The 14,814-nt window shown below is 34.2% G+C and overlaps 1 protein-coding gene across 2 annotated transcripts in view; it reads left to right on the top strand.

Annotated features, from left to right (window-relative positions):
• The first annotated feature begins 4,670 nt into the window (after window positions 1-4,670).
• Window positions 4,671-14,814, top strand: part of side-IV (sidestep IV transmembrane protein) — a 141,657-nt gene continuing 131,513 nt past the window's right edge. Inside the window, exon 1 of one of the 2 annotated variants that reach the window (XM_074138818.1) lies at window positions 4,671-4,830. In XM_074138818.1, the coding sequence (XP_073994919.1) occupies window positions 4,724-4,830 (107 nt within the window). In that variant the 5' untranslated portion in view covers window positions 4,671-4,723. The remainder of the gene's footprint in view (window positions 4,831-14,814) is intronic. The other variant, XM_074138817.1, reaches the window with a different exon arrangement.

Genomic DNA, 14,814 nt, shown 5'->3' with positions numbered 1-14,814 from the left:
AGTTGTAACATTTAGTGTTGGCCTAAATAGCCATTGCACTATCCCAAAACACGCTTTATCTGCCCAAACTAGCTGATAGTTCCTAGGTTTTCTATCGTTTTTTGCAATGAATGAAAAGAATAAGGTCTACCCTAGTTGTAACATTTAGTGTTGGCCTAAATAGCCATTGCACTATCCCAAAACACGCTTTATCAGCCCAAACTAGCTGATAGTTCCTAGGTTTTCTATCGTTTTTTGCAATGAATGAAAAGAATAAGGTCTACCCTAGTTGTAACATTTAGTGTTGGCCTAAATAGCCATTGCACTATCCCAAAACACGCTTTATCTGTCCAAACTAGCTGATAGTTCCTAGGTTTTCTATCGTTTTTTGCAATGAATGAAAAGAATAAGGTCTACCCTAGTTGTAACATTTAGTGTTGGCCTAAATAGCCATTGCACTATCCCAAAACACGCTTTATCTGCCCAAACTAGCTGATAGTTCCTAGGTTTTCTATCGTTTTTTGCAATGAATGAAAAGAATAAGGTCTACCCTAGTTGTAACATTTAGTGTTGGCCTAAACAATCATTGCACTATCCTAAAACACGCTTTATCTGCCCAAACTAGCTGATAGTTCCTAGGTTTTCTATCGTTTTTTGCAATGAATGAAAAGAATAAGGTCTACCCTAGTTGTAACATTTAGTGTTGGCCTAAATAGCCATTGCACTATCCCAAAACACGCTTTATCTGCCCAAACTAGCTGATAGTTCCTAGGTTTTCTATCGTTTTTTGCAATGAATGAAAAGAATAAGGTCTACCCTAGTTGTAACATTTAATGCTGGCCTAAATAGCCATTGCACTATCCCAAAACACGCTTTATCTGCCCAAACTAGCTGATAGTTCCTAGGTTTTCTATCGTTTTTTGCAATGAATGAAAAAGAAAAAGTCTACCCTAGTTGTAACATTTAGTGTTGGCCTAAACAATCATTGCACTATCCCAAAACAGGCTCTGTCGGTGTTTTGTATCAGTTTCTTCAGTGCAAGCGGTAATCAACTGCATAAATATTATGTTTGCTTAGCAAAGAAGTGTGTGCTAATATATTTCCTCTGGCTTTAGTAAAGTCAATTATTTGATCACAGGCCATACAGGTGAACAGAAACGAACTGATTGTAAGCGACTATATTGGGAAAATTTAATATTTGATTAAATCGGCTGTGTAGAGCCAGTATGTGGTGTAGGGCCACCGTAATCCCTGGCTTACAGGCCATTATGCAAGCAGAACACTTTAACTACACTTTCACAGCCATTAATATATTCCAGAAAATAAATAATACATTTTACTTAGGCTTATTTCATCATTTTTTTTTATCGCAAAAATGACAATAGTTTTTTTCTTCCGTTTCTTTCCTATTCTAGAAGGAAGTACTGTGATATTACACATCATCTGTGAGTTTTTACTTTCTTCAAAATGTCTCTTCCATTGTTGTACTCTTTTATTGTAGTGAACTAACGTTTTGTTTAAAAATTCAGTGTTGGCAGCAGTAGTGTAGGTTAGAACTTTAAGAATATTCTATGTAAATTTTTCAGTACTTATTTACTTGGATCATTAAGATTCAATTTTATTTCAATTTGTTCTACTATTGTTTACTAAATTATCTAAATTATTTAATTATAATTAGCATTTTACATGCTTTCATTTTTCATTTTAGAATGCATTTTAAATATTAACAATCAACATTTTTGTGCTTTATAAAGTTGAATGCACATTTCCTGATAGCTAATTGTTACAGGTTGTTTAAGAATATTTAGTTTCTACTCTACTATTCCAGTAAATATGGTTGATGGCGATTTTTACTAAATTATGGTGTACTGCTTTAGCAGTAGAGTTGAGTTGCTTGGTTTTATGTACGCAGAGATAAAGTAATAAAGTAAGTAACTACTATAAACAAGAACAAGGTAACCTAAATGACTTGAAATACGCAGAGATAAAGTAATAAAGTAAGTAACTACTATAAACAAGGTAACCTAAATGACTTGAAATACGCAGAGATAAAGTAATAAAGTAAGTAACTACTATAAACAAGGTAACCTAAATGACTTAAAATACGCAGAGATAAAGTAATAAAGTAAGTAACTACTATAAACAAGAACAAGGTAACCTAAATGACTTGAAATACGCAGAGATAAAGTAATAAAGTAAGTAACTGCTATAAACAAGAACAAGGTAACCTAAATGACTTAAAAGGGTTCAAGTCATTTAGGTTACCTGTTCTTGTTTATAGTAGTTACTTGTCTTTATTACTTTATCTCTGCTACACAAAACCAAGCAACTCTACTCTACTGCTTAAGCAATACTCCATAATTTAGTAAAAATCGCCGTCAACCGTAATTACTGGAACAGTAGAGTAATCTCAATTACCTTCTTAGTTAAGGTTATCCAGGTTATTCAAGCTAGGCTTATCAAATATAAAAAAAAAATTGCTCTTAAATTTGTGAGAAGGTGTAATTTTTTGTTAGGAAGGTAAGGTTAGATTTTCAGGGAAAAAGCTGGTTTCCTTTAGTTTCCATTCAGTAACTTTAGCTGGAAACCTTTTAAAACGATATTTTCAACTAGTTAAAGTCATTCCACACTCAGAAACAAAAATTTTTTTAAACTTAACCTTATAATATTCCACCAATAAACTGCAGCACATTCAAAACCAATATACGTTCTATCAAATAACTATTTTTATCTAATTATATTAGGTGCCACGATAGCCGAACGGTTTGAGGCGTGGTCCGGAAAGCTAATATGTATTATGGTAGTAGGTTCGATTCCCCTTGTCTAAGCCTTAAGTTTTTATTTAATGCTTAATATGAGAACTTTGTAGTATAAAGTTTGTTTGCTAGTGGCCTCCGTACATGACACCTAATTTGGTAGCTGGACGTAAAGCTCGCCTGAAAAAGTAGACAAAAAAGTAATTACATTACATCTCATTTCCAAGGTGTAATCACTCCTACCTCCTGTAATTACTTATTACTCTCTATAAACTTAAATCAATTGTTTTTAAGTATCGTAATTGATTCATTGCTAAAATTCATTCGTTGATGATGATTGAATAAATAACTGAAGCGTCGTCAAAGTAAAATATATTTTTTTTTATAATTTCCTCTCTACTGTCTAAAATATTAAACAAAATCTATAATGGTTTCTGTTGATATACGAGTAACACAAGACGCTGTGTTCAACTATGAATCTAATTATAGGGTACAAATCGAGATATATTCTCATGACGATGGACTATTTCAACATGCACTGGTGACTATACGTGGTAGCTTTCAATCAAAACGCCAATGTAATGCATTAGACACGCATTTCATAGCCGTTGGCTATTTTACGTTCATATCAAATTCTATACAAACGTGCTTTAATTGCCTCTATTAAAGGAGTTCCCATATTTTACCAAAATTTCAACTAATTTGAGAAATATCCACCACAAATTACGCTTACAATTAATTATACAATTCTAATAATGTTGATAATTAGATACCTTCATGATTTAGTAGAGGCCGTCTCTTTTGGTAAAATAACTCATCAGAACTGCGCTGGATAGATTTTGCTGTTTCAAAGTTTGTTTTGTTTACAAAAAAAAAAAAAAAATACAGCCAAAGTGATTAGCTCGTTTTCACAGACATTCTCATAGAGAAGGCATTGGAATCATTGTAATATCGTTTGTTTGTTTTGTTTTTTGTTTTGTTTGTTTTTTTGAATTCTCAGCTTTTCGTGTGGTTTTGCTTCCATCACATGCCCGACGAAAGGTTAATTTAAAGTCATTTAAAATTATTTTTACTTCTTCAGTACTAAAAGAAGGCATTGTTATCGTATAAAATTTTGATTTGGAAAATTCATCGGTAATATCCTTTATGAGACTCCAGGATAAAAGTGGTTTTTACAGATTGTTCTGTGGGCGCGTGTTTAATTGATAATTTAATTTAAATTCATTGACCGAGAAGTAGAAGGAAACACAATGATGAAGATTTTATTGACGAAAACCCCCAAACTTTCTGCAAACCATGGATGATGGAGAGCTGATACTCACCAGCATGGTCCGAAGTTGAAGCGACTTAACCATGGCCTAACTCCACTATGTAATTGTAATCAGAATGCGAATGCGTAACTCTTTAAGTACCGGCCATTCAGCGAGAAAATGATAAGTATTCTCTGGCAAGGACATATCGCACAAAGAACAGAGGGAACCTCCATCATCTCTAAAGAAATCTATAATTAAGATACATAAGTTCGCCTCTCGCTTTTATAATCCAGGAGATCTGATATAGAGAGTACTCATTGTTCACATACTTATTTTCTCCTAAATCATAGCTCAGCTCCTTGTACAGTCTTCCAGAAGAGGAGTTTCTAGCTTTAATAACTAAATTCTGTTTAAAATTATATTGCAATTTATCACAAATTTTATTAAATCTGCAATTCAAATTAATTATGCATTCTAAATCAAAATTAGCTAAATTAAAATTGGGATCATATTTCTGGAGAAGTATTTTCAAGTTTTTAACCCAAGACAAGTTTCTTTTAATCAACTCATACGACAGTTTTTCAGATTTTCTTAATATATTTCAAATGCTGTCTAAATGTGTGAATTTTCATGAATGTCCATACCTGACTTTTTGGTTTTTTAAATTACTAACATTTGCTTTCATTAAAATATTTTTGTTTTTTTCCAGTACCGATAACCGAAGTGCAAGGTGTGATGGGCAAGAAAACAGCTCTACCTTGCGACATTACAGCCCGCGACAAAGATGACGCTGTCTACATGGTCCTCTGGTTTAAAGACTCTGATGGGGAGCCGCTTTATAGGTAGGTAGTTTCATCTTGTTATTTTTTTTTGTCCAATTTTACTTTATCCAATACCAAAATTTTAGTTTCCTTCGATTTTTCTTTGTTGAGATATTTGTTACTCTATCCAATATCAAATAGTAAATTTTAGTTTCCTTCAATTTTTCTTTATTGAGATATTTGTTTCTTTAATTGACTGCTTAATTTACAAACCTTGCCATCGGTCTGCAACAATGTTGGAGCTGATGAACACGAAGCTTTGTGCAGAAGAATTAAGTATTGCCTGAGGAAATTCTTCTACCCAGGATTAGTGTTTTGTTAATGTTGATGGCCCAAGTTCAGTCCTTTAACAATAACATAATTTATCAAAGACTTGACTACACATTACTCAAATTGTTTCAGAACCAAATTTTCGTTTTCTCTATTGTACGAAATTAATTTAATTAACCTCTAACTGGCCCATTATAAACACAAACCTGGAAGGTGTTGTCCTTTAGTCATAATTGTAGCGCTTGGATACTTTATATTAAACTAATTGTGGATTAATTTCCCAAATTGTTTTACCTGTTAAAATGGTAAAAAGTAATTGTTTGCTGGTTTGGTAACGTGTATAATTAAATCTTGCCTAAATACCCACTGAGGGTACAATCCCAGCTCTGACAAAGCAACGTGTTTTTCTTAATCCGTCGTACAGTCACGAGTTAGTTTCATTAAAACGTGAAATAATATTGTGTCCACTCATAACCTTTTTAATAATTCAGTTACAAACCAAAATCTGGCGTGCAGACAAAAGCAAATTTTTCTCTTTCTCTAATTCATTTTTTCCCAACTCTTTTTCTCCCACTTCTGTCGAATCCACAATCTCTGACGTCAATTCTTTTCGGGCAGCCTCACAAAAAAAAAGATTATTAAATTGTAAAAGCTTCTCTCACATATACGACATTATCAGTTTGGTTTTAGGAGTTGACATTCGACAGTACAAGTGCATCGCTTTGTTGGTGCCATCGCCTCTGCCCTTCAACTATCCTGGAATGATCCTAGATATATCCAAGGCTATACATTAGGGTATATGCCATCTAGGGGCTACTGTACAAGCTCTTAAGAGCGTCCTACCATCTTTGTACCTTATGCTTGGATCATTCCACTCCAATCCGTTATTTAGTCTTACTAGAAATCTTTTGCTCTTCCTCGTCTATCCTCTATCTCTTCCGGATCTGTTTATACGGCTGACCTACCTAGACATCCTGGCACAGTTACCTTTTCCCTAAGCCGAAGACATCATTCTGTCCCCAAACATAGATACTGCCATTAGCATCCAGAAAAACTCATCTGCTTTCACACCATATGTTTCTTAATGGAATTTATTAAATTTGGAACGCCATTTATGAGGTAAAAACCATTTAATTGTCTCCAACGAGGAGATCCCTTAGATTTTCTCTTCCTAAGAGATTCTTCACTGGACATGATTGTCTGTATACGAGAGAACACGGCTTGGGGGCTGGCAGTGCTCTGAAAGAAAGCTCCGGCAGCCATTAACTTGATGCGCCTAAAAAGAAAAAGAAAAAATTACTCGCATTTAAAAATATTTTTGTGAACAATAATTGTTGGTGGCACAATTTTTGGAGGACAATAAGCCACATCTTACTTAGTATCTGTATGGAACAGTATTCTTAGGGAAGGGATTAGCTATGCGGTTAGCGTATTGGCTTCCCATGCGGAGATTCCTGGTTCGAATCCAGCTACTGGTCCCCTTAGAATTTCTCTTCCTAGGAGTTCCTTACAGCTCCACTGTCCGGTAAGGAACAGTCTGTTGTCTGTAACCAGAGAACATTGTCCGGAGGCCGGCCGTGCTCTGAAAAAAAGCACCGGGCGCCAATAACCTCGCTAAATTTGTCAATTAAAGTGCAACCATTTTGACTGGGATCCGTTGTTGGCCCAGGTTCCATAAAACTCTGTTTTAAGATCAGAAGGATCTTACCAAGGTCGATGTAAGAAGATGGAGCAGAATAGAGAAGGATAGCTGTATGCAGTTCATTTTAGACTGTAGTGCCACTGTAAACTTAAAAACAAAACAAAAAATGCATTAAATAGAGTAGTACGGATTCCGGAAGGCTTGTACTAGACGTTAAGATTGCCTGATTAAAGAGTCCTAACTCTACATTTTTATTTTATTTTTTATTTTTTTTTTTACAAATACAAGTGATGTACGTCAATCTACTGGAGCAGGCTTGGAGAAAAGTCACGCAGGTGTAAATATAAATAAGGATCGCTACCGACTTCTACCACCCAGTTCAGAAGGCTCTCATTAGTGGCAGGATCAAGTTTTATTCCCCCGTTTTCCCATCTCGTACCATTTCCTCCGCTCTTACACTGACAACGAGCCTTCTTCAAACTCTTTGGAAATATGTGCCCAAAATGAGATGAATCTCTATCTCTCTTACTTCAAGTGTTCAGGTCTCAGCAGGTCCTTTAAGATAAAAATAGAGTTGACGAAATTTATTTGCTGAAAAAAAAAATTCTTAACGGTGGATATTAATAATTATATTTATTAAATTAATAATCATCTCCTAATATTAACTACAGGTCCCCAAATAATGTACGCTGACTATTCGGAACTTGATAACTAGAATATTAAATGAAACAAGATGCCCTGAAGATGCACAACATGCTAATAACAAAAGCAGAAACTTTGCTTTGTAGATAACATGATGGCACTAAGTGTAGGTGAAACGGAAAGATTAGTATTAGATCTAAGCGAGAAGCGTAAACTACCTACCACTATCTAAAATAAAGGGAGATGGATGTTGGTCTAGTGGTCAAGAGCTTGGCTTTGTGTGCAGGAGATCGCCAGTTCGAATCCCGCGTACGGCTACTTTTTATTTGTTAGAAAAAAATTGTTTGCAGTAAAGTATGAGCTTCCACCTCCGACTACGATACCTAGTTGGTTGTTAAATAGGAGATTACTTTATCTAAAATATTTAGAAGAAGTATTAATGTCCAATGAAACTGGTTTGTAAAACAGAAGTAACCGTAAAAACTGCAAGTTTATATATAAAAAAAATTATTTACGCGAACTGCTGTAAATGAAATTCATGATAGTGTTGATGCAGATTTTAGGCGAATATTATTTTCAAAAGAGATGTGCTTTTAAGTAGACAGTAACTACTACAACTATTAAGAGTACAATGAAAAGTGTATAGTATCAACTTTATGAAGACAAATTCTTGATTCGCGTGCTTAGTCTGTATTCTGGCAACGCTTGGCGAAGATGCGAGCGTGACGTCATCAGATGATCCAGCGGACACTAGGCGCGACACGCCATATGACGATTAATGAGATGTGCCAGAACCTTCGTGGAGTGTTCATATTTTTTGGCTTCATCGTAGGCATCACACTTGCTGTATGTTACATTGTGTTTCATGATGCCATGCAGAGCGTGCTCTTATGTATGCTGTCCAATACTTGCAATCTTGATGCAATCTTGCAGAATTTTAATGATTTTTCACAAGTTTTTATTTAAGTTAAACTTGTGTAAAACTGTTTAATATGTGGTTAGATCTTCAACATATTAAACCCTCTTCAACAGCATACAAGAGTTGGACGGTACATTACAAAAACAATGGTAGTTTTAAAGTGGTAATTACCCACAATATCGACTATACATCCACAATTCGTACACCAAATTTATATAAATGTTGAAAATATGGTTAAGTTGGCAGTAGGGGATAATACCACCGATTTATATCCGTTGTAGTGCGCATGTTTATTGTATCCCTAATCGGTTGCGGACTTTCATTAAAAATTAGAGAATAATCAGTTTGGTTATCAGCAGTAGCTCTCAAACGTATTTCATGTACCGCCCACTTTGAAAATCAATTATTTCATAGCGCCCCCAAATTTTTTAACTTTACCACATCTTAAAAATCACAATCGCAATTATTACTTTAATTTAATTATAGCGTGCCATAAGAGTCTTATACTGTTTCTGAGTTCAATCTTACAATTTAAATGTGACTGTTCTAGCGAGAGTAATAAAGCGAAACTTTATAAATAATATTTAGAAAAACATTTATTCAAATTAAAACCAAAATTTCAATTTAAATTTTAAAACTAATCTAATGTGAAGGATGAATCTGATGATTTTTAACAAGTTTGTTGATATCAGGCTCGAATTTACTCAAAAAAACAGCCGTAAGTCACCCGCGTCAGTATACATGCAAAACATATTAACTAAGATTTCTCATCTTAGTTAGCACCGTTAACACAGCACTAAATTCACATTAACACAAATACGAAGTTGGAAATGCTATCAAAAAATCGTTGAACAATCAAGCTCAATCCAGGGTGAAATTGCTTAAAATTTAATGCTCTTTCGTTTGGGAATAAGCGGATTTGTTGTAGGATAAAGAATAGAAAAGTTACGGCCGTTTTTATGGTGAAAAAACGCGAATATCGACGGAAAAGTTGAAAATGCAAATATCTTGGGACACTATTGAGAATCAGGCCAAAGTGAATAGAATATTTTTTTGTAGCATCTGAGCTGCTGAATCACCTCCTGAAGTTTCAAACCGAGTACACCCTGTTTATTAAAATAATGCCTATTTTTTCAGGCAGGCTTTACGTCCAACAACCAATTAGGTGTCGTGGACGGAGACGACTAGCAAAGATACTTTACTGTAAATTTCTTTTATTAACCATTAAATAAAATCCAAGACCTAGGACCGGGGAATCGAACCCAGTACAATATATATTAGCTTTACAGGTCTCGCCTCAAACCGCTCGGCTACTGAGGCGCCGAGTATATATATTGTATATCTGTAAGTATAGTTAACATCAAGCTAGATTAAGAAGATTTATATAATGACAGAAGAGTATGGTTAACAACACAAACTATCTTAGCTGCATAATCTCCTCACTATCATGACACAAAGAATATTGTATCTGCACAGTGATACTTTAACAGCAGTGTTTGTGATAGAACTAGCTTACTAATTACAGAGCAGTTTGTCTTACACATCACTAACTACTCTACCAGAATCTAACAATGATGTTAGAGATCAGTTCTGTAATCTCACAAACACTTACCGCAATCGTGTATTCAAATTAATAGAAATAGAAGAAAAAATATACTCTTTTTCTTCTAATTAGAACTAAGCAGATTTAAGATTTAGCGTTTTTACTAAAAGTATCCGTTAGTGTGGGTATGGAGATCGATTATACCACTTTACTGAATCGATATATTTTTTTTTGTCACAAGAACAAATCATACGGATTTTCTTTAATTTTTTTCTTCTTACTGCGCATGAATACTGCGCATCCTAACAACTTCTTAGGATGGTTGGATTCCTTTCAAAAGGAAATTTAAGGACCTATTTTTTTAACACTAAACCTACCGTTTTTTAAATTTGGTTTAAATTTTCTAATTACTGCGTTATCATACCGCCATTAAACTTCACGACTTTTCCTAAAATATGTATACAATTGTTTATCTAATATTCACTTCTTTTCCTAATATTTGATTTTTAAGAAAAATTTGTAGTCCGTCTTAACTACGGGGACCGGTCATTTGACCGGCTGAATATTTTCATTTTATTTACTTATTTTAATATTTTATTTTATTTATTTATTTTTATTTTTTGTAACAGAATTCTCTCGAAAACTCAATTTGATAATGCATTTATCGGATTATTGTTTGCATGTGGTGCTTATGAGGCGAAAAATGTACGATATTGCCCTTTTCACTGGAACAAAAATAGGGACGAGCATTCTTCTCAAACACTGTGAACAGATACATATGTTAAGACAGAAATTATGAGGTTTATTCGAGTGGATCAAAGAAATAATCGTTTACAAACTGATAAATTTGCTTTGATTTCTAAATTTTGGGACAAATTGGTAGAGAACAGTCAAAACTGTTCTAACCAAGAGCATATATCTCTTGTTCCCAACAAAGTCAAAATGCAGATTTACTCAGTACATGCCAAATAAACCGGACAAATTTGGTATCAAATCTTGGCTAGCGTTCGATGCAATAAAAGGCTTTCCATATTTGGGAAAATGTGAAAGCAGAGAACCTTCAGTACCGCTTGGGGAGTTGGTCGCTCTGAAATTAGCAGAAATGTATCCAGCTCGAGGAGGAAATATAACCGTGGAAAATCTCGGAGATGACCTCAACAAATAGCTTTCAATATCCTAGACTTAGCCCCGGGGTAAATGCGTGGATTTGGTATAAAAAAAACTACCGGAAGTGAAATTTCAAGGAAAAACATGACAAATATTAGTACACGAACAAATGGTCGGAAAATAGCCAAATAAGATACTGCAAAGGCAATAAGACTAAAAAATGCTGTCTAAACTGTAAAAAATACGTATGCGGGAAATATGCAATTGAGAAGCCTATAATTATAAAAAATGGTGCAATAAAGAGTAAAATCTACGAGATTTATTTTTAAACAAAAGAAACTAAGCTTTTTCATTGTTAAATAATTATTATCTTCAGTCAATAATAAGCAATTTAAGTAATTTTGAAGTCCGGTCATTTGACCGCTCACGGTAGGAATAGTTATGCATAAATGACGGTAGGTTTAGTGTCAAACATGACCAAGGATTGCTTAAATATCGAGATTTAGTTTATATTTTATCTTATGATGTTTCCTTTATCAAACAAATAATTTCTTTACTTGTAGCAGAGTGTATTAGAACAGAAGCAGCTCTCTATATGTTCATCGATGAATGATTCATCGGTGTCATTGTACAGCCACGTAGGTCTCTTGTGAATAATTACTAGTACAAAAGTAATGGTTCAATGTGGCTGTCAATGAATTAAATGATTACCTTAGAATCTATACAAATGGGAATCGTATATCGTACAATTTTAATTAAAATATTATTTGCAAAAAAAGAAAAAAAATTATGCCAACTGCAGTAGAACTATGTGATGGAAGAGGCAGGTTTTAAGAACAGAAAGAGAAATGGTTAACTTCGGTCACCAATTTCAAAAGGAAGTGGCTCAGATGAGTGAAGAAAGATAAAAATACAGAAAGACACGAAAAATGTGACGGTAACTCACGAAGAACTTGAAGAGTGTAAGAATTGTGCCCCAATACTACTATTTTGGCATTTTGTAGTTGAAGAAAGGGCCAACACAAGGAAGTGTTAGCAAGGGACTCCAGAGTAAGAGACAAACACTTAACGCCACGCTGAGAGAGTCTCTGGAGGATTTCAAAGATATTATAAACTAAGCTAGACTTGCCGTTTGTTTTAATTAGAATGGTTAGTATGTGTTGAGCGCCAGACTAATCGGCCGACTAGTTCAGGTAATTAGAGAGATGAGAGTTTGTACAGAACCATAGAATAAAGAAATAAGACTAATTACAGATTATTGTGAGGTCTATTTCTAAAAAAGAAGCAAATTAAAGAAAAGAAACATGCATTAAAAGTATTATACAATGATGTTCATTTTAAGAGGGTTCAAATTCATTTCATGCTTAAACGGTTAATCTGAGCTAAAAAATGGTAGAGGAAACAATTTGTTGCCCGTCACCTCTAGTTTCAGAATACTCGTATGTGACTTGATTGCAGATTTCTGCCCGTATACACGGCTGACGCGCGACCAAAAGTGAGGGTTTACAGTTGACCCCCATTTTCATATACACAGTTTTAAAGAGTATAAAAAGTTATGAAAGAAATCGGAAACCGCAATTCGATATCTTCAAAATTAAAGGTGGTAGGCCATTTCAAAATCTGGATATTTATTAATCATATTTCAATTTTTTTAACTTGTTATCAAAGAGAAAGAAGAGCACGCGATAGGTCATTTCTATGTATTTTTTCATCTCCTTTCTACTGAAAATATTGCCAAGGCAGTAAAGCTAGTATTTTTCTTAATATCGGGAAATAAGTAGTTTTCCGAGTGATTTTTCTAAGCAATAATCAAATGTTAAGAGCTTTAGATGTTCTCAAACATACACAAAATGGCTAAAAATTAATTTTACATCTGTTCCAAACAAGAAGGTTTAATAATTATTTAGTAATTTTGGGAGAGTTGCGTTTAATTACCAAAAACATTGGAAACCTCCTGCCACATATTTGAGAGATCAATATCTTTCATGTAAAGATCAACTTTACTCAACTTGTACGTACAGTGACTTGAAAGGTACCTCCTCAGATACAGAGAGCAGTTGATAACCTCCTGGCTAACCTGGCTTGTCAGCCAGAGGAGACACTTTTGAAGGCACAGTACATTGCTTCACAAGTTGAGTAAAGTGCATTATTTGATAAATTAAGGAATAAGTTTGATCATTCAGCCGCGTATACGGGAAGGAATCTAAAATCAAGTCACATATTCTGAAACTAGAGGTGACGGGCAACAAATTTTTCCTCTTCCATTTTTCGCTCAGATTAACCGTTTAAGCGTGAAATGCATTTGAGCCGTCTTAAAATGAACACCCAGTACATGTACTATGTACTCGTATAAGTACACAATAGACTGCATACACCTCTTCGCAAGCAGTAAAGTATTCTATAAAAGTTATATTCGAGAAAGATTTAATGTAGTGAACTCGAAAACAATATAGAAACTGTATAAGTCAGTTCATATGGCTGGCGAAAACTGAAGAATGTAAAATAAAACGAAAAATTTGAAACAAACAGAAGAGACCCACGTCAGTTTAGTACTCGACATTAGTAAGAAACGATTTCAATTTGTAATAGGTGCTTCGTAGCCAAAAAGCATTTCACAAAGTGCTTTGTAAATTACTTTTTTGGCAATTTTGATGCGCCTAATTGGTGTAGGCATCCTGGCATCATATACGGGGTGTTCGCGGAGAAAAGAGATCGAAACTTCTAGAGGTGATTCAGCAGCTCAAGTGCAACAAAAAAATATTCTATTCACTATGGCCCGATTCTCAATAGTGTCCCAAGATATTTGCATTTTTAACTTTTCCGTCGATATTCCGCGTTTTCCACCATAAAAACGGTTGTAAATTTTCTATCCTTTATCCTACAACAAATCCGCTGATTCCAAACGGAAGAGCATTAAATTTTCTGTAAATCGGCTTAACCTAGACCCTCAAAACCTTTCTTATAAACAATGAAATTTTTACTTTAATGTCTAAAAAATTCGTTCTCGATGATTTTTGTTAAAATTTTCAACTGTATTTATTCAATGATTAATGAATCAAGGAGTCACCCAATTACAGAAAAAGTTGCGCATTTATTGAGCTTCAAGATCATATGGATTTTTTTTGGTTTTTAATAAAACCCTACCCCGAACAGAGGGGTGTAAATGCAGAAAACTGGGATGTTGCGTAACAGACTATTTCGCTGATATCAAATTATTAATTCACTCGTATGTCAATTTTTGGAGAAGGAACAAAAAGACAAGTAACCATTTTAGTTTTGAACAATTATTATTTAATAAAACGGAAGTAAAAAAATACAGTAGCAATAAACACAGAAGTAAAAAAAGTACAATAGGTAGATGCCTGCCTAAAATCGATACAAAAATTGTTCGAAATTGTCCCCCGAATCAGAGATGCCTAATTTATGATGAATCTACACGTCTAATATTATTGACAATCTTATATTAATTACATAATGGAGGATATTTTCCATCAAAGTTAATTAATGATAATTCAAAAATAAAATGGTTATTTCATTTTTGTTACTTCTCCAAAAATTGATTGGTTTTGAATTATCATTCATAATCTTTCTGCACCAAAATAGCAGTACTTGTTTCAACATGTCTATCTTCACAACGTGCTGAAGACTTCCTTCTTCTTCTTCAGTTATTTTGTTTCAGTTTGTATACGGGGGCGTTCTCTGTAATAAACTTTACAGCGTACAAGAATTACCTCTACATCATAATACTTTTTCGGCACATAATCTTCGCATAGTGCCTTTTTAACTGAAGTTGATCTTTTCTTACAGCTAATTCTGCTGCTAAGGTAGCCATTTCTGTCGTGCTCCTAGTCTGGGCCTCATACGCCAAGCCCTAAGACAATG

This window comes from Rhodnius prolixus, unplaced genomic scaffold (genome assembly GCF_049639745.1).
Source record: "Rhodnius prolixus isolate KJV_2025 unplaced genomic scaffold, Rpr scaffold_11, whole genome shotgun sequence".
Lineage (NCBI taxonomy): Eukaryota > Metazoa > Arthropoda > Insecta > Hemiptera > Reduviidae > Rhodnius > Rhodnius prolixus.
Note: the sequence above shows the minus strand (reverse complement) of the source record. Positions and strands in the feature narration are given on the sequence as shown.